At 43.4% G+C, this 20,546-nt stretch overlaps 1 protein-coding gene across 2 annotated transcripts in view; it reads right to left on the bottom strand.

The window, feature by feature from the left end:
* Window positions 1-20,546, bottom strand: part of CERK (ceramide kinase) — a 48,181-nt gene that overhangs the window by 19,671 nt on the left and 7,964 nt on the right. The window contains exons 2-6 of one of the 2 annotated variants that reach the window (XM_044423445.1): window positions 16,469-17,060; window positions 13,183-13,296; window positions 7,874-7,996; window positions 6,002-6,127; window positions 4,116-4,179 (exon numbers count right to left, since the gene is read on the bottom strand). In XM_044423445.1, the coding sequence (XP_044279380.1) occupies window positions 4,116-4,179; window positions 6,002-6,127; window positions 7,874-7,996; window positions 13,183-13,207 (338 nt within the window). In that variant the 5' untranslated portion in view covers window positions 13,208-13,296; window positions 16,469-17,060. The remainder of the gene's footprint in view (window positions 1-4,115; window positions 4,180-6,001; window positions 6,128-7,873; window positions 7,997-13,182; window positions 13,297-16,468; window positions 17,061-20,546) is intronic. The other variant, XM_044423444.1, reaches the window with a different exon arrangement.

The following is a 20,546-nucleotide window of genomic DNA, read 5'->3' as shown; positions in this document are numbered from 1 at the left end:
TTAAAACTCACAGTGACATTTAATAATTTAATATGTCAAATGACTTAGTGTATTATTATTAAATTTATTTATACATCTTTGCTCTACACACCCCTATCAGGTTCTTCAGGTTTGTGTAATGCAGATATGGTAACCTTAAGCAATCCATTCAAAATATAATTTCAGATAGTGACGCTCTGGAGAACTCCCTTTTTGTGTGCGTGTGGGGTAATTATAAAATTATCTCCTCTAGCTTTCACTGCCCTAACTTTTCTTATTCCTGTGCAAATACAACACAAACACCAGCCAAACTGAAACTATGAAGGCAAGACATTGTAGAAATGTAATCAGATCTTTTCTGAATGTTGATCTGATTACAGCTACCGTTCATAATTACCACATGCCACTGCCTGTTGGTAGCTTGGCAGCCATTCTGGAGAATTTACCTTGGATAGCAAAGGTCTGTAATAACCAAGAGGATCTTTACTACATGTTACCCTGTTGCGTGCATAGCTGGGAGAGCATCTGAGCAGCCTAAACACATAGGCAGAGGATCACTCTTATTTATTTGGTACTTTCCTTCCTAGGTGAAGGAAACAGGCAATGGGGAGAGCCATGTCATTGAGGCCATGTAAGCATTATCCCAGCTGTGTGAGAGTTGTCCTTAGAAAAGCAACTCGAAGAGAACCCAAGGATCACTTCTATGAGCCCAGCTGGACTGAAGGGAGACAGAATAAGCACTCTTGTGCCCTCCCTTCATTTAAACGGTGCTTGAACAGGAGAATTTACCTGCAGGATGTAAAGAAACAATTGCTGCTTGATTATAAGCCCCTATGACCGTCTTCCTACACCTTCCTTACTTCCAGATAATTGTGTATCTGTATTAATGATTTTCTGTTACTTTTCAGGGTTAAGAAAATCCTGAATCCCGGTGCTTGCTTTGCTTGACATGCTCTGTTGTTGAACCCATGCCATATGTTGGAGGTGGACTTGGAAAAAAGAGTGGGAAAAATCACACATATTATAACTGTCACTAAATGCACTGTTTGGCCTGTGTGGTGCTAATTTAATGGGAACGACTGCAAGGCTCATTAGAAGGCAATGTTCATGTCAAAGGAGATCCCCAAACCTTTTCCCTAAGAACACAACAAACCCATAATTAAAATGCTTCTCACAAGAGTTAATCTTCTGGGGGAAGTTTTTAATACAAAAGTGTATACTGAGGAATAATGGGGAAGAATTCTTTCATGACCTAAAAAGAAAAAAATCTACAACAGGGAAGCTGTAATTTGCAAAACTTTTAAAGGAATGCCAAGCTGACAGGCTGAACCAAATACATGTGAAGTTTGCACACACTGTTCTTCTTCAAATAGAAACTAGCTTTATTTTATTATAGACTGCTGAATTTTTCAGCAGTTCAATAACTGGTCGTAATATGTTGCCGTGAGAGCAGAGAGAAGAGAAAGAGAGCTTTACAGGACACGTTTCGTTGGTAGGAAAGCTATAATCTCATCTAGCTCTGCATTTGCTGCCTTATCAAGCTGAGAGATCGTTGTCATATCTGGAAAAGATAAATTGAAAAGCGTTTCCTGACCGCAAATGCATTAGAACCCCCCAGAAAAGGGGAAAGTGTTTGCTCAACTTCCATCTGAAGTGTATGCTGTGAAGATTTAACTCTTTCACAAGTGCCTATCCAAATGCTCTTTCTCATATTAATGAGAGCAAAAAGGGAAAATGGCTGTGGCTAGAAATGGTACTGGATTAGTATAGAATGCTAGCAATTTGTCTGCTTGTAACCATCAGCCAATCTGTCTATAACAACTACAACATCCATATATTCAGTGCATCCAGAATGATACAAGATGCCTGTCCTTCCTACAACAATCTCTATGCCCAGGGTAATTGGAATCTCAATACTATTGGACTCAATGTTGTAGTAATTAGGGAAGGATTAATGCAGAAAGAATCTGTGACTTTGTGAGAAAGCCTTACATTAGCAGAGTGTCTGGCAGTCTGATTAATTTCTGTATGAAGGGGTACTAAAGAAGTCCTGGACTGGCAATCAGATATAAAGTCCCCATAACACAGAGCTTTGTGCAAGCATGAAGCTCCTGCTGTAAGTGGTGATGGGTGGCAGCGGGGTGGCGGGAATCTGTGAGTACAGGAAAGTACTTTCCGGCTCACATAGCCTCCAATAGATTCACCCTGCCATATGCAAGAATCTGCTGGACTGGTGAGTAGACAGTAGGTCTCGAAGTTGAAAACAGAAGGAAAATTAGTGTGTGTGTTTTATTTCTCCCAAAGTACTCTTAGGAGTAGCTGAACTTACTCAAGATCTAGCAGCAATGACTGTAATCCTGCAGAAATTTTGATAAGCTAAGCAGTTTTACCATGTTACTGCAAAACATACAGTTGACAGGGCCTTCCGTTTCATTAGGCAATAGCCAAGCCATCGCTGTTGCTCACATATTTACAGTATGATCAGAAAGCAATGGCGATAATTAATCGTTTTGTTCAAGCAGTGGGTAGTATCCAGTGGGGGCACCGTGCCAGCGCTAATGATGTTGCTGCTAACTGAAACCAACGCTCTCACTGCTAGCGCTGCCACTGGATACTGCTGAATGGCAGGCCACCCTCAGACAGACTGCTCTGCAACCCAGAGGGCTCAGTTCAGCCAAGCATGCCGAAATTTAAGGCCAGCCTTCACTCTGATGTGTGCTCTGTATCTTTCCCTCGCTGGCTTGGGAGCTGTTTTTTCCCCCCCGTTTTATATGCTACAAGCTATCCCAGCCTTCCTCTGTAAGGTTCCAGGTGATCATGTATGTCACCCTTGGCCAACCTGGTGCCCTCCGGATATTTTGTTTTTCAACTCCCATGGGCCCTGGCCAGCTTGGCCAATGGACATGAACGCTGGGAGTTGTGCTTGTAAACATCTGGGGGAACGAGACTGGCAAAGGCTGGGGTATGTGGCTCTTCTACTCATTTTCCCTTGTGAGGGAGGTTAGACTAAAAGAGCATGACTGGAGGGCTTCACAGCTGATCACAGTCTTGAGCTTGAGTCTCCAAGAGCTTGAATCTTTGTGTGATGTTTAGGCCTATATCATGTTGGAGTGGGGATGGTTGTGTGTGTCAGACAGCAGTGTAGCTCTGGAGAGGTAGGCTGGAGTTAGTGGGGCAGGCCCCATGTCAATGGCAGGCCTACAGGCCCTCCTCTTCCTGTCCAGGCAAGGCACAAAGCCACACTTTGTGGCACTTGTGGCAACATACAACTTGTGGCACTCATGCTGCCCATGATTTAATCTCCTTGAAATTCATAACCCTATATCAAAACATGTGTGCTTTCAGACAGAGCGATTCTAGTACTACCAACCAGCAGTCATTCTCCAGCTATTCAGACTTTATCTTTCTAAACAGATCTTACACAATAAGAAAAAAAGGAGAAGTGGTGACAAAACACAAGGAAGGTCTTGAGTTGAAGATAACATTATCTGGACTCCTCGTAAAATTCTGTGATTGAGGCAAGTCAATGGTGCAATAAAAGCACTTGGGAAGCACTGGGAAGCACTTGTTGACCCACCAGTTTCAGCCTGTGAGCCAGTGCAGTTCTGTTGGGTTCCTGAGGACAAGATATTCTTGGCTCGTTAACCTACTGTTGCACATGAAGGATATATTTCTGGGAGGGGTGGTACCAACTAGGCATTTTTGGAAATTGAAAGCAATACTGGAATAATGCTCTCCAAAACGGTTGTTGTGTCTAAACCTCTCTGAAGAGGAAAAGTCAGGCTTCACTGGTCTCAGCTGGACACAGGCACAACTCATGTGTTCTGGACTGCACCCTTAGACAATGGTGCCGACCACACTTTCTTGTGTGAAAGTAAAACAGATTCCTTTGGGGTTTGCTTCTGAGTAAATGAATGGACAGGGAACGGAGGCTGAGCAGATAATTGTGTGTGCAGCCACGTTCAGAAGCAGCGAGATGGAGGGGCGTGTCTGCAGCAAGCATCACGTAGCAGCCTGCATAATTAAGAGGATTACTGAGGTACTCAACAGTTATTCCGGCTGCATATGAACTGACTATGTGTGAGCCATGTGAGGCCTTGAAAAAATAGTCATGCGAGAAAGAAAAGGGAACTTACCCATCATATTTCTTTAGATTAACTTCAAGTAAGCTATCCTTAGCATGATTGGCATGTTCCGTGACTGTGAGGGAGAGAAATGAACAGCCATCAAAATGGGTATCTTAAAACAGACTGTTCGAAAAGGCATAGCTAAAATAGCCCATACATGAAAACAACTGCTGGAGAGGCAGAATTCACTGGTGCTTTATGACTGTTTTCATTCTCGCTGCTTTTCTTCGGGATCTGGGAACTGTGCAGCTGCCCAAGGTAGTGCGCATAAGACATTAGCAGGGAGTGTAAGCTGGCAGCGTTCCCATAAATTTGAGGGCAAAGCTGTACGCAGCCTATCCTGATCTGGTGCCCTCCTCATGGTTTGAACTCCCATTCATGTCAGCATGGCAATGATGACAGGAAGCCTGGAAATTGTAGTCTAAACTACTGGAAAATAATGCAGTATTTTATCAGATCCAGCTATAGCCCCACTCACTCTGACATATAAGGATGTCATGTTATATTTGAAGACGTGGCTTATTCATGTCAATTTAGCAGCTTCCTGCCAGTCCCAAAGGCTTCTATTTTTTTTTGGGTGGGGGGGGGCTAGTCATAGAAATGTTCTGTTAGTCACAGCTGGCTCCTGATTTTCCTTGAGACAAACACATTCTGCTGTACCAAAAAATAAACTCTTATTACAGAAAGATAAGGAAACTAGTGTTAAATAGCTGCACTATTTAAGCAAGACATTAAAACGGACCAGCAGCTACTGTACAGTAATTAGTCTAGTTTTTTTAAAGCATCCACTCTGTAACCTAAAATGCATCTTCAACATAGGAAGTATTTAGTTGCACATGAGAAAAATCCTGGACAAACAGTATCACTGCAAAGTGCTTGGAAATTTCATGACTGCTTTCTAAAAATGAGCTATTCAAGGACTGCTGTGCACTGCTTTCTCTTCACAGAAGCATTTTGCATTATGTTGCCCTCCCTGTGTGGCTCAGAGACATGTAGGTGTGGGAATGACAGGAGTCTCTTCTGTGCTGTAGTCTGGAAGCATATTGGGCCTGCACAGATATACAAATGAGATACTCAGTCTACATCATGGGTGTGAGGGCTGGTGCCATACAGTTTCAGTGCCTCCCTGGCATCAGGGGTGGCAGAGCTGAGCCGCCTTTTGCAGAATCTGTTCCAGGCTGAAATCCAGAGGCTTGGCTTGTATGCTCAGCATGATGCTGAATGTACTAATGTGTCCTCCAGTTATTAGTAACAGGGTCCATCTTGGGCCAAAAAAGATTTAGCAATGCATTTAGCAAACTGGTTTAGCATGGATTTAGTCCAAAGGATGGGAAAGAAGTCTCTTTTAATTTAACTGAGCCTAAGTTGCTCCTTCAAATGGTAAATACATGCAGAAAGGGGAAGGAGGACTTCAAGCAGCACTGCTTGCCCAGACTTTCCCTACCCAAGAAGTAGACTGAGGAGGAAAACGCAGCTGTAAATCAAAACTTGTTTCGCAATAAAATATTCTGAACAGCTGTGTAGGCAGGAGCAGGTCCCTCCTGCTGACAGGCAGCAATGAGGATTGGTCAGAAGCACCCGTGGCTCAGGAGGAGGTCTGTGCATGTCAACAGTTGAATGCCAAATGTAACGAGTGTGACCAGCGTGTCTAACCAAGCCAATGAGAGCCAGGCTAAGCTAAAGCTTTATCCCTTTGGGTCACCATACATAGCAAGGTGGACAACTTGTGGTCCCCCAAATCTTTTGACCTCCAAATGTTTTGACCTGCAACTCTCTTCAGCATGGTCAGCGAGCAGGAATTCTGGGAGCTGAAGTTTGAAACATGTGGAGATCTACCTTCTCCCCATGGTCTGTCATTCAGAGTGTTAAAAAGCAGAACAGTCCACATAACTCACCTATAACGTCAGTGGAGATGGAAGCCAGACTAAACAGTGGAGCTACTTTTTGTTCATATATCTTCTCTCCTTGTCGTTTTCCACCATATGGATTAATATATACAAGCAAGTGCTTTGGTCTAGAGACTGCCAAAATAAAAATAAAGGTATATAATTTGGTCAGCGGTTTCTTGGATTAGCAAACTTTAGTGAACCAAGGCCATTTTAAACATCTACTCAAATAGAGTAAATGCTGTCATATGGGATGGTCTGCCATGACATTCTCATCATTTTTATTGAATTTTGAATCATCTTGCTTTTCAAATCCATTCTCCTGTTAAGAGTTTCTGAGAAGTATGAAGGAAACAAGGTCAGAAAATGAAGATGTGTGTGTGTGTGTGTGTGTGTGGTGGGGGGGGGCGGGTACATGCATGATTATATAAGTCTGGGCTATTTCTTTTCTTTATGATCCCCCCCACCCTTTTCCTGTATTCTTTCAAGACAGGCACCAAACATGTTCCTTGGTGTCTCCCACATGTGCATTTTATCTTCACAATAGTCTTGTGAAGTAAGGACAGGCTGAGATAAAAAGCTGGCCTAAGATCACTCTTGATCTCTGTGAAAGAGCAGAGTTTGGAATCCAGCCTTCATGGTCAAAAATCCATGACTCTATCCATTATACCACACTGCCTCTCTTATCTCATACTTTGTGGAAGCTGAGCCATTCAAAAATTTCCCTGTATGCCTGCCACAGACAAAAGCTAGGCATCAGCAATAAAGCATCCAAACACATTCCTGAACTATACCATTATCCTTTTTCCTAAAGAGTTACCAACTGTGGCTGCAGGTTGAAAACCCCTAAGCAGGCAAGGTTGCCAAATTGCTTAGCTGAAATTGTATGTGAGAAAATGAAAAAGTAGCTCCAGAAGCAGTTTAGCTTGCAGTGTTTTATTTGATGCTGATGAAATTCCTGGAGGGAGGGGAGAAGTAAGCAGCACGATTTGACAGCAATAGACTGTCTATGTGAGCATAGAAATAAGTATAGGGAACAGTCAACATATCAGTGTATGCAAGTGGACTTAATTTATTCCAGTAGTACCAATGTCTCTTGCTGCTATTAATTTTTGCTAAATATGCTAATACTTTGAGATCACTCAGAAAAAATTGTAGATTAAAAGAGACTGCTAAGCTATCTCATCCTATCCCCTGCTGTCCAATACAGAAAATCAAGAGTCAAAGCACCTCCAGCTGTTCAGCGACTGCTTGAAGATCTCCAGTGAGGAAGAACCCACTGCCCCTCTAGGTAATTAGCACCATGGGTGTACTGCTCTTCTTATCAGAAAGTTTTTCCTCAAGCAAAGTCTATCCTCTTGTAACGTAAAAGTCCTACTCTGCCTGGGGAATAGAAATATTAATTTTATGAACTGCATTTCCCAGTTGTACTTTCCAGAGGACTGGAATATACTTTCTAGCAACCCAACTAGAGCTGGTGTGGTGTAGTGGTTAAGAGCACAGGACTGGGACTCAGGTGATCTGGATTCTGGTCCTGCTCAGCCATGGAGTCAGCTGCGGACTTTGGGCCAGCCACAGACTCTCAGTCCAACCTACCTCACAGGGATGTTGTTGTGGGGATACGAATAAGAGGAGGAGGAGAATAATGTAAGCCACCTTAAGTTCCTTGAAAGGATAAAATGCGGGCTAGAAATACAATAAATAAGTAAATAAAGTCACATTGATTGTTGCAAAGCCAATGAATATTGTTAGTTCAAAGCCAGTGAATGCTTGACTCTATCCCAACCCCGCCTTTTACCTCTATTATTTTCTATCTTTCTCTACTCAAGAATTTCCTCACTTAAGGCAGCAGAGGGTGTAGCAGCCTCATCTACAACTTACTCTGGAGATCAAGTAATTCTTTTAGTGCGTTCATCCACCGATTACAGAGTTGTTCCTCAGTGCACCAAAATGTCACGTTGTTGCACCGCCAGCGGTGATGTTGTGCCCTCTTCACATAGTACACTACAAGAAATATTATATGTGCACAAGAGAATTAGAGTTCTGCAGAAATAATCTTCAGACACACTTACCGTGAAATTAGAGATGGAACATGTTCAAAGAATCTCACATTCATTCATGCCACATTTTATAGCATTCCTGAAAGGTAGGTCAGCGCTATTATGAATGCTGTCCCATGAACGTGGACACACTCTGGACCTGGTTTTCTCGACGGGGCAGGAAGAGGGTGGTCTGAGGGTGAGGAATTTATGTCTGACACCCCTGTCATGGTCAGATCACTTCCTGGTGAGGTTTGTGCTCGAGAGCGGCCTCTCCCTCTGTAAGGGTGCGGACCCAATTGTGTGGGTCCGCCCCCAGAGCCGGATGGATCCGGATGGATTCCTGAAGGCCCTGGGGGAGTTTCCAGCTGACAAGACTGGTGCTCCTGTCGAGGCTCTGGTCGAACTGTGGAACGGGGAGATGACCAGGGCTGTTGGCACGATCGCTCCTAAGCGTCCTCTCCCGCCGGGCACAGCCCACTCTTCCCCTTGGTACACACCTGAATTGTGGGTGATGAAGCAGGCTGGGAGACAGCTAGAGCGTAGGTGGAGGAGATCATGGGATGAATCTGACCGAACACACTTAAGAGCCCATTATCGGGCCTATGCTGTGGCGGTGAGGGTGGCGAAAAAGAAATTCTTTTCCATTTCCATTGCCTCCTCAAAATGCCGTCTGGCAGAGCTTTTTCAAGTGGTGCAAGGCCTGGTTCATCCTGGCCCTAAGAAAGATCTGGTTCCACCCTCTAAGGCCCGCTGTGACGACTTTGCCAAGCATTTCAGGGAGAAAATCGCTCAGATTCGTCACGAGCGAGACTCTACTAGTGACTCAGAGGTCTCTGGGGAGATACCAATGCCGCCGTCTGGTCCAAAATTAATGGATGAATTTCAGTTATTGCGGCCTGATGTGGACAAGGTGCTTGGATGAGTACGTCCCACCACTTGCCTATTGGACCCTTGCCCGTCTTGGTTAATAAATAACTCCAAGCACAGGACTGGGATCTGGATCTTGGAAGTGGTTAACGCTTCTCTGAGGGAGGGTCGGGTACCTGCCCCTTTAAAGGAGGCAGTAGTCCGACTGGTCCTGAAGAAAGCGTCACTGGATCCAGAGATGACTACAAATTATAGACTAGTGGCCAACATCCCATTTCTGGGCAAGGTGTTAGAGCGGGTGGTGACAGGACAACTCCAAGCACTCTTGGATGAAACTGCTTATCTGGACCCATTTCAGTCTGGCTTCAGACCCAGGTACAGTACTGAATCTGCCTTGGTCGCCCTGTACGATGACCTGTGCAGGGAGAAGGACAGGGGGAGTGTGTCCCTGTTGGTTCTTCTGGACCTCTCAGCGGCTTTCAATACCATCGACCATGGTATCCTTCTGGATAGGCTAGCGGGATTGGGGGTCGGAGGCACTGCTTTGCAGTGGTTCCGCTCCTATCTCAATGACCATTTTCAGAAGGTGGTGCTGGGGGACTATGGCTCTGCGCCATGGCAGCTATGCCATGGAGTACTGCAGGGGTCCATTTTGTCCCCTTTGCTGTTTAATATCTACATGAAACCGCTGGGAGAGGTCCTCAGGAGGTGTGGGCTGCGGAATCATCAGTACGCTGATGATACCCAGCTCTACCTATCGTTTTCCACCAATCCAGGTGAGGCAGTGGCTGTGCTGAACTGGTGCCTGGCTGAGGTAATGGGCTGGATGAGGACCAATAAACTGAAGCTCAATCCAGACAAGACAGAGGTCCTGTTGGTTGGCGGATCGGGCTTCGGTGAGGGTGAATTGAACCTAGTCCTGAAAGGGGTTGTACTCCCTCTTAGGGACAAGGTCCGCAGCTTGGGAGTGCTCCTCGACCCAGAGCTTTCACTGGAAGCTCAGGTGACAGCGGTGGCAAGGAGCACTTTCTTTCAGCTTCGGCTGATCCATCAGCTGCGCCCCAACCTGGAGTACGACTGCCTGGTGACAGTGACACATGCATTGGTGACTTCCCGCCTTGACTTCTGTAATGCGCTCTACGTGGGGCTACCCTTGAAGACGGTCCAGATACTTCAATTGGTTCAAAATAGAGCTGCCAGGCTGCTGACGGGGACTGGGCGTGATGTTCACATGACTCCAGTCCTCCGTCAACTTCACTGGCTTCCCATTGAAGTCTGGGCCCAATTCAAGGTGTTGGTGATGACCTATTAGGCCCTAAACGGCTTGGGTCCTGGTTACCTGAAGGAGCGCTTACGTCCATATAAGCCCGCCCGCCCCCTGAGATCAGCGGGAGAGGCCCTTCTCCGGGAACCTTCCGTGAAGGATATTAGGAGGGCAAGTACTCCGAGGAGGGCTTTCTCTGCGGTGGTGCCCAATCTATGGAATGCGCTCCCCAGAGAGGTCCGCCTGGCGCCGTCGTTATTTGTTTTTCAGCACCAGGCGAAGACCTTTTTATTCAAATGTCATTTTAATTGTTAATAGTATTTATTTATTTTATTTGTGGGCCAGGGCGACTTATTTTATACTGTTAACTTGTTTTATATTGTTAATTTATAGTATTTTAATTGATTCATTTGTAAGCCGCCCCGAGGCTTCAGCGAATGGGGCAGCATAGAAATTTTCTAAACAAACAAACAAACAAACAAACATTATCCCTCTGTTGCAAATGCAAACCTGAAGCAAAGGCGGAGAGTGGCTCGCCTGAGACTACTTAGCTCGGTCATGACAAGGTGTGACTTCCTGGTCACAGTGCAATCTCTCAAGTGCTATTCTGAAGGATCAGCCTTCCTCCAGTCAGTGCCTTCCAGATGTGTCAGACTGAGATTCCCAACCACTGGCCATACTGTCTGGGAATTAAGGGAGCTGCAGCCTGACATATATGGAAGGCACCAACTTGGGGAAGGCTGCTCTATACAGTACAGAGGGCAAAGACACGGTGGGGGCAGCATCCAAAATTAAAATTTTATTTTACAAAGCCAACTGAGGGTTTTTATAAACATGGGAAGGGAGTCATACTTCCCAAAGCCAAGCAGGTTTTCAAAATGAAGGACACTGAAAATGTCCACTTCAGATGTCCGCAACCGTTGCAAAATATGTAACTTGTATACTAACATTTATGTTATTGAAAAGTTATTTCACACTACCCAGAATGTTTGTTTCATGTAGCCACAGCTGCAAAAGAGAATATTTCTATTCCTTGATAAGGTATTCAAGCTAATTAAAAGCTACAGAAATATTTGGCCTTTTACTTTAGTCAGGCAAGGCTTGACAAATTTAAAACTCTATGCTTTTAAATCAAACATTTATTTATTTCTCCTTCCCTCTGTTTCCAGGAAAACCAGGTCAAAATGTCAAGAACAAGCATCTTTAAAAGTGCAGCTAACAGAAAGGATGATATCATAGGAATCCAGGGCGTAATTCAGGGGACATGCCTTGAACCCTTCAAACCTGGATGATTAATGGAAATCCTATGCAAAGTGGAAGATGCATGGAGAATAGGGCACCTTTGTACTCTCCTGCTCAGCAAGGTAGCTAGACGACTGATTTTGGCTGTCCAGCTGCAGCACCTTGATGGGAGAGGGAAGGAGGCTGTGGCCCTGCCTCGTATCTTGGCAGTGCCAGTCTTCTCCCCTCCTTGTCCCCACAGTTCCTTCTCTGAGGTCGCTGTTATGGCCTTGGAGAAGCAGTGAGGAAGAGGGATTCAAGCTCAGAGCTTTTTTCCAGCCTTGCACCTGGGAATGCAACAAATCCTATGGCAGTCTAGGGATCACAGGATTGCTCTGCCCATGGATCAAGTAAGTAAAATTTATCAGCCCCCTTGGTTTTTAAAAAGCATTTTTGACATGTAACCTATCAATGCACCTTGATACATTTTTAAGAGTGTCATCACAGCATGCATAAACTACATGCAAACATGATGTCCACATGTTCAGGCCACTTATGGATCCTGTGCAATCTGAATACTGGGTGTCAAAACATAATTTCAGTCATTTGCTCAGAATACAGGGGAAAAACAAGGTCCCGACTTCTGTTCCTTATAAAGACTGCTTAAAAGTCCTTTTTGGGTCAAGAGGGGCAGAAAGGGTGGTTCTAGCAGCAGCAGCTGATGGTGTCATGCCTTCCACAGAGGAAACAGAAGTTTAGGCTGATGGTGAAGAAATGCTGCAGCAACCCCTTCACAGATGTGCACACCCATGTGTGTGAGCGGGGGTGAATGTAGACAAGCATTTGGCAAATAGAAACTGACTCCAGTGTGCATTTAATGCCGTAATAAGCAAGCCGTGTCTCTATACGACATTTCTCAACCTGCTAAGAAATCTAGGGAAACGGATGTGAGCTTTTCCTTGCCTTCTGGCAGAACAACACAAACCACCAGCTTAGCAAGTAGTCATATACATATCTGTGATATGAACACCACTTGGTAAATGACACCTCATTTTCACCACTCCCATGACATGTTGAAGAAGTCATATCCGGATTCCACATCAAGGCACTTTTTGTTCCTCCCAGCTCATTCCCATGCCAATTTTCACAGTTTTAGGAAAGAGACCCTACCATTAAGTATTTTAAAATTTGTGATAGTAGCAATAAACCTGATGACTGTCATTTAGTAAAGGGAAAAGAACTTCTTTAAAGGATAGTAGGCTTTCCCTATTTGTTTGCAAGGAAACTATGGTTTATTGTTACAGAAATAAGCTACTGTGAAGCTTGGGCTTGTATGCTTCCCATGCTGCACTAAAAGGGCCGGGAGGAAATCCAAAGCTTTTGTCTCCTTAAACAAAAGCCGCAGTTTAATGTTGCATCTAAATCCTCGGTTATGGCTAATATTAATTATGACTTATTAAACCAATCTAGCTTCATAACCCAAGTCTTGGAGAGTTTCAATAAACCATAGTTAAGATCACCACAGTCTGACTCAGTTCTGGTGCAACAACAAGCTGTGATTGATGAAAAATAGAAGTGGATGATTTTCATCTCTTCCTCATGGCCATACTAGAAGATGAATGACAGAGAAGCATGGGAACTCACTGTAGCCTATTTCTATAAGAATAAAAGATGGCTGATCTTTGCATCCAAATGCAGTGACACTGTCAATTTTACCACACTAAACTCATAGAATAATCATAGCTTACTAAGAAATTATTAAATGATTAAAAAAAAAGATGGTGCTATTGGATTACCTGTGAATGCATGTGGCTTTGCCATTTTTTGCCATTTTCCAGTATTAGATTGTTTCGTATCGATTTCTGTTTCCTCGACAGCAATGATCTCAGATGTGGGCACAGTACAACTCTCTGGAAAAACACACCACCAATGTGAGAAAAATGGATGTAGTGTAAAGATCTTTTAGCTTCTAATTCTAGAAGGAAACATGAATGAAGAAGACAGATTTTTTGAGAAGTAGTTCTAAAGAAGGTTTGACCAGCTAAAACACATTTTTGAAAGGCCTGAGGTTTTACTGGGGAAAAAGATTCTCTCCTGAACCTTGTACATTTAGAACATTCTTTCCAAAGGGCTGAGAAAAAAAACATTCTTGGAGGAAAGGATAAACAATAATACTTGGGTTACTCAAAGATGAATATGAAATGCCACCTACTTCATACCATGGCAGACCATTGGCCCTTCTTGCCCAATATGATCTCCCCAAAGGTGGATAACTTGTGGACCTCTTCAGGCAGTCTGCCTACTGCACCCCTAACTGGCATATCCAGTGGTGAAGGAAGACAGTGATTTTAGGCCAGAACACCTGCTGAAGAGCCCCACGCTATATGCCCTTGATGACTTGGACCATGCTATAGCTGTTTAGGGCTTCAATAGGTCTGTTCCCAGCTCTTCGCTTGAACATTTTTTTTCCCCTTCAACCCAAAGGATGGAGAATCTACTGCTTTTAAAAGGCACTTGTGATGATTTACAGTGTAGTGAGATTGCGTTCCTTTAAACATGGTTAAGTTTCAGACGAGCAAGGGGAGAAAAGGAAGGGTGAGTGAGAGGATTGGCTGGGGGCTGAGGGTTGACAGAGTTGTGCTTGGTCACAGTCTGCAGAATCTGAGGAGGCAGCCTTCTCATCGGAACCCCAGGGAGTGCAGCAAAGGGCATTTCAGACCCAAAAGGGAAGGGAAGGGAGTAGAATACTTGGAGGCTGTATCAGCGACTAGAGAGAGTCAAAACCCAATATTGTCCATTATTAGAAGGGTGTGAGAGACAGAAGTTGACAGGAACCTGAGTGCAGAAGGGAAAGATTAAACTGAGATAAATAAAATAAAGAATGGTCAAAGTTCATTCAGAAGAGGCTTTGCGAGTGAGGAATGTCTGTGAAGTGAAAGGGTGTGATGCCTCCATCAGAAGTTATTGATATACACTATTTTATTTACTAAGAAAATACTGAACATCTTGAAACCAATACGCTTCTTGTACAGATAAAGTTTTATGTTGTTCATTGTTAACCCAGAGTTATAGGCAGAATGAATACCACAAAGTCCAACAAAAAAAGCCTTATAGCTTGGGCACAACACTGTGGGAAAAGTTAATTAATAAGATTGTAATCAAATTCCTGGTGGCAGCATTAGATACCCAGAGAAGGAGAAGGAGATATTAAGAAAGTTAAAGACACTCCATATCAAGACATATTATAAGGGGAGTGCTTGTGACATGCACTTATAGCACAATCTATGCTGACTCCAATTGAGTTTAATGGGCTTGTTACTATACTGGCCTTATCAGTGGGTCAGTACCTGAAGGGTAAATTACCTCAGAACTCTATATATTTCAGTCTGAAAACCATGGAGCAAGGTCAGGGAGGGGGGATAAAAATGATATAAATTAGCTACAATTTCAAGAAGGAAAAGACATATTATTTGCTCTCAATTATTCACTATTATTATACACACATTTATCCCATCCCCAGAGCCAGCTCCAGGTTTTTGGTGATTCTGGACAAGAGTGCAACATCCATAAAAGTACTTGCTATAATCTTTACACAGTCATGTTAGGGAAAAATGTTTATTCACTGTAGGGGAACAGATACAGTGAATTAATAATTATGTCAAGAGAATAATGATAGGGACAAAGATGAAAAGGACACTCATTAACAAGAGCATCAATTTCATTGGAGAAACTGGAATATGGAGAAGAGTGACATATATTGAATAAGGCCTACACTTTCTGTCTTGGTATATAACTCTTGGAGTATGAATTTGCTTCTTATTGTCAGCAGAATGCACTGCAAACACATGCGGCATGACAATCAAAGTTAGAACTTATCAAGGAAAAAATGCATTTAGCTGCACTCTACTTATTCAAAACTGACAATGAAGAGCAAGCATAGAGAACTACTATTCCACAAAGCCAGTATCTCATTAGCACAGAGAACAAGCAGTATATCACATCTGAGAAAAAGCTCTGTTTCTGATTCCTGAATGATTAATTTAAAGACTCCATGGTGCATGCCTTTCCAAGAAGCAAAAGCTCCTTTGTTCCAATAAATCATAAGTCAACACACTTTTAAGGATATCCTAAACTTCCTCAACTTGAAATGTTCTGGACATGTTGGACTGCATCTCTCATCATCCCCAGCCAGCAAAAAAAGGGCATCAGGTTTGGGAAGGCTATACTACATAAAGATTGCTTGGGGATCAGAACGTCCAACACCCATGATGTATGTAGCAGTCCAAGCCTGCCCTCTCTACTATTCTCCTTTATTGTGCACCTTCCATGGAGCAGCAGCTATGAATCACTCCACACATGACAGCCGGCATGAGCAAGTGTCTTTGCATTGCTCTGTGTTGCACGCGTCGCTGGGTCACCACAGTGCAGCTTTCGCAATGTTTAAAATACGAAGAAGGAGATGGCAGCCCCAACTCAACTCTGTTCTTCTTGCTGAAAACCAATTGCCTTTTCCTGGGAAAAAGGGAGGATTATTCCCCTTCTCTGCCCTCCCAGATCTGGAACAGGAAGAGAAATCAGGTCTCCACAGGAGAATATTCTTTTTGTGTAATAAGCATTAGTATGAGCTAAATTCAGAGAAGAGTGATGGTTTTAATGGGCATAAATAGATTCTTACTAAATGTTCTTAAACCCTTTGCTTACATGCAGCTTCCAGTTGTCTCTCATCAGGAATGAGTCCAGTCCAAATCCAGGTACACCTTAATCCAGTATATACAGAATTAAGTCCTAATGACACTTAAGTAAGCATTGTGCATGGAACTACAACCTTGGCAGCAGCGAACTACAGCAAGACTAATTCATGAACTTCAAACAAATTCTCTTAACACTGCACTCCTAAGCATATTTGCTTGAAAGCTATCTACGAGACAAGTTGAGGGCTTACTCTCGACTAAATCTGTTTCACAGTGCAGTCTTATTTTGGTGATTTCACCCATTTATGATGTAGAACAATTATTTCATAGTTTGTGTTAAACTGGCCCTTAGATGTAGCTGAATGCATTGAGTCCAGTGGGACTTACGTACCTCTATGTAAGTTTTTCTAGCGGAGATGCAGCTCAGGACTGAGGTCCCAATCCAGCCCCACCACTTTTGCCTTCAGCTCAACTCACCACTGCTGTGTGGCCCTTGAGAGCATTACTGAAATGGAATTCAGTCCAAGCTGAAAGAAGTGCAACACCCCAATATATAGCATGGTACCCTGAAAGTCAATCAATACAAGCACAGTAATGATCTAATAAATACTGTCATGCATCAGCCCCTTCCATATGAGCCTGCCAGGCATGTCCCTAGATCTTCTGGAGGTAAACCATGCTAAGGATCTTGTCAGCCAAAGAGAGGTGATGCTGGGTGGTACTTGATACAGAGCCTTCGGTGTAGCAGAATCCCAGCCCTGAACCATCCTCCCCAGGGAAGTAAGCTCAGCTCCTTTCTTGGCAATCTTCTAGTACTGGTGGAGGCAGCCGCAGCAAACATCAGAGAAACTGAGAGCAGATGATTCCTTCAGAGGGTCTTGCTAGCTGTTATCTTGCTGTGGCAAATGCCATGGAGGAAGAGCAGCTAGCAAGGATCATCAGAGTACCCGCCAGGGGTGCCAGGGCAGGAATGAAAGGTCTTCCTAGAGGGAACAGAGAAATACAAGGAGAACCCTGCTTCATGGTAGGGCATTCCCTAAGCTTCCACCAGTTCCACCACTTGCAAACTAAACCAGATGCAATTAGGTAGAAATGTGTCTTTTCCAAGATTAGCAGTTCAGCTTATACTGCTCATACAGCAGCAATTGTGGAAACATTTCTTAATATTCATTGTGGAAGCCTAGCAATGTCACTAAAAATTGTCTGGCAAAAGTACATCCACTTATGAATTAACCAAACAGAAACAGAACTGTACAGGATAATCAAATGAACCCGCTTTGGGACAAAAGAATTTATCCATGGAACGTGCACTAAGAAGGTGTTGATGTCAGATCCTGGAAATAAGCCAGCTTTTAATAGCGCTGATATTAGTAGCAGTTGATAGGCTGGTCCATTAGGAGTACCGTCTATAGACAATAGAAATATCAAGATGATATACAGTAATCTGTGAATTAGTGAGTATCATATCCTTGAGATTATTTTGGGATAATGGGAATATAAATTAGCATTAAATTAGTTCCCAAGAGATTCTGGCATACTCACCATTTCGGACTACTACATAACACAATGATTAGTGGATTCCTGGGATACCAGTGATGTTTTGGATGATGGCTTGACAGGGTCTACAAGCCAAAGCTCTGGGCTGCTTCCAAGCTGAAATTGACTGAAATATCTATGTACTCATTTGTTAGGTTCACAAATAACTTTAACCCATGGTATAGGTTGCTAAATGCTGTGTTGTCCTGATGTGCAAATCCAACCGTATTAACAAATCATGGCTTGTTAACCATGAACAACCCAGAAAGAAGATTCATGGCTTGTTAGAGGTTGTGAACTCTGGGTTGTTTAAACCATTGGTTGCCATTGCAAATGAACCCAGAAGAAGGAGGGAAACAAGTCAAGGTTTGAAACGGCCTTCTCAGAGTCAAAACTAAAAAGTATACCTATCATCGATTGTAGAAACATCCTGGATTACTTTTCTAGCATGTTAAGAGAATACTGGAGCCAAACCAGATAGGATAAGGGAGATCTGTGAAGAGGCTTAATTATTGTCATTTGTGTAAATGAAACATTGCAGCAGAATGTGGAATGCGCAAGGGAGGGGACAGAAAGTGCAATAACCCATTCCGAAAGCTCATTTTTCTGATCAAAGGCAATGGGGTTCTCCCCATCCTGCCTTTTCTTCTGTGAGGAAGATTCAGCAACTCTATGAAAGGAGGGGGGGACAACTCTCAACTAGTCTATAGCTGGTTAACACAACAGGGCAAAAAACCCGTTGCTGTTTCCATGGGACACAGAATTTTGCTCAAACATAGTGCTCAGTTGATCACATGTTTACCTGGGCAGTGTAGTTTCCATCAACTCCATCCCACTCCATTCTTCAGTACCAGCCCACTCCCTCCTTCCAGCCTTACCATATTCTCGCAGCTCTGTGAGCAAACGCCTTGTCCTTTCCCTATTCTTGCCTATGGTCTGCAGCAGCCTCCTCCTGATTGGTTTGCTACGGTCCTGAAGCAGGTTCCCCCTCCCCACCCCATGTGTACTGCATTTCTGTAGTGCTTCCTAGCCACTCCAATCCCCACAGAGATTTTTATTAAATGATGATAAACAGTTCCACCATGATTCTCCCCTTCTCTCTCCACGTATTTTAACAATGCTGGACACATTGCTCAGTCAATGGAAATAAAGCAGGAAATGAAGCAATGATGCATTGGTTGCTAGGCTGCTGAGGGCAGTACAGATTGAAGGTCAAAAGTGACCACTTCTGTGGCCACCCATGCCACGGACTCTATGTTGTTTCCATACCAACAATGATAAAATGGCGATCTGAAGTCTAGATGACCACAGTAGCCATGGCGAAGTGTGAAAACCTTACAAAGCAGAATGTTTGATTCTCTCCATGGTTTTAGGAAACTAATGCTACCATGTAGACACTCCAGAACTGATCCAGACAACACAGCAAACCCACAACAGTAAGATTTCACTGTGGTGTCTTGTGTTTTGTGAATCTGCCCTATGTTTGTTTCATTATGTATTTTACAGTACTTCTATTGCTTTCTAGTTCTCATCTAGAAAGTAGAAAGGCACTTCTCTGTGAGTTCCATAATTATACTATGTTTCTTTCTCACTACCCCATAGGATTAAGAAGTAAAAAATAAACCCAGAACAGCAAGACAAATTGAACACATAAAGTTTAAAGAAATATGAAGCTTGTCTAATCAATGACAAAAAGAGACAGTGATAAAGATGAATGGCAGATTAATGTAGGGAGGAGATATTAATGATTTCACAAAGCAGGCAAGATATAAAACAAAGAGAGAAAAGGAATAATTGTAATTGTAAATAAAGTGTTGAGCAAAATAAATCAGAGAGAACTAAGAAAGTCCATATGATGCAGTGGTTAGAATGTTGGCCCAGGACTTGGGAGCTCCAGGTTTTAGTCTTGGAATCATAGAATACTAGGGTTGGAAGGGGCCATGAAGTCCAACCCCCTGCTGTTTCAGGACACCAAGTTACACCATCCCACTCAGATGGCTGTCCAGATTCTTTTTGAATGTCTCCAGGGTGGGAGAGCCCACCACTTCTCTAGGCATCTGGTTCCACTGTCATATTGCTCTGACAGTGAGGAAGCTTTTCCTGATGTTTAGCCTGAATCTAGGTTGCTGCAACTTGAATTATTTCATGTCCTACACTCTAGTATCAGCAAGAAGAGATCTTGACCTTCCTCTTTGTGACACTGAGGTACATATAGAGTGATAACATGCCCCCCCTCAGTCTTCTCTTCTTAAGGCTGAACATGCCCAGTTCTCTCAGTCTCTCTTCATAGGATAGTATTTCCCTCAGAAACACTCAATGATGGAGCTCACTGGGTGAGTTTTGACCAGTCACTGACTCTCAGCTTAACTTGCTTTACACGGTTGTTGTAAGATAAAAAGGAAAGGAGGAGGAGGATCATGTAAGCTGCCTGGGGTTCCTTGCAGGAAAAAATGTATAATAATTAAACAATCTCTATGTACAGGCCATTTCCAAAGGAGAGGTACCCTTTGGACACTCCCTTTCTCTGGAAGCCCTCTGACTCACTTCATGGTAGCTTCTTAAGAACATATTAACAGGCAGGTTAATATGAGAGGAGGGATTCCTGCAGCTTTCTACATGGATGCTATAGTATAGTAAATGTTCATCTATTAAACCAGTTTGTGCTGAAAGCATGGAGTTTGTTCTTAACTGCAATGTATCTCTAAATGAAGAGTGCTAACAGGGAGAATGGCCAACTGTCCATTGATTTCCATTTTATATACTTGAGAAGTAACTGGCTGCATTTTGATGTAACGGAACTCATGGTGTGTGTGGCTAAAACTTAGATCCACCTTATGCCTACACCCAAGCTGGTTTGGGGCCGATAAACCAATATTTGAAACAACAGTTCAGAACTGAATCTACAACTGACAATTGACATCTCGGGCCATTTC

The sequence above is a fragment of the Varanus komodoensis genome, unplaced genomic scaffold, assembly GCF_004798865.1.
Source record: "Varanus komodoensis strain SLA01 unplaced genomic scaffold, ASM479886v1 scaffold13_3, whole genome shotgun sequence".
NCBI lineage: Eukaryota > Metazoa > Chordata > Lepidosauria > Squamata > Varanidae > Varanus > Varanus komodoensis.
The sequence above is the reverse complement of the archived record's forward strand: the minus strand, read 5'-3'. Positions and strand labels throughout refer to the sequence as shown.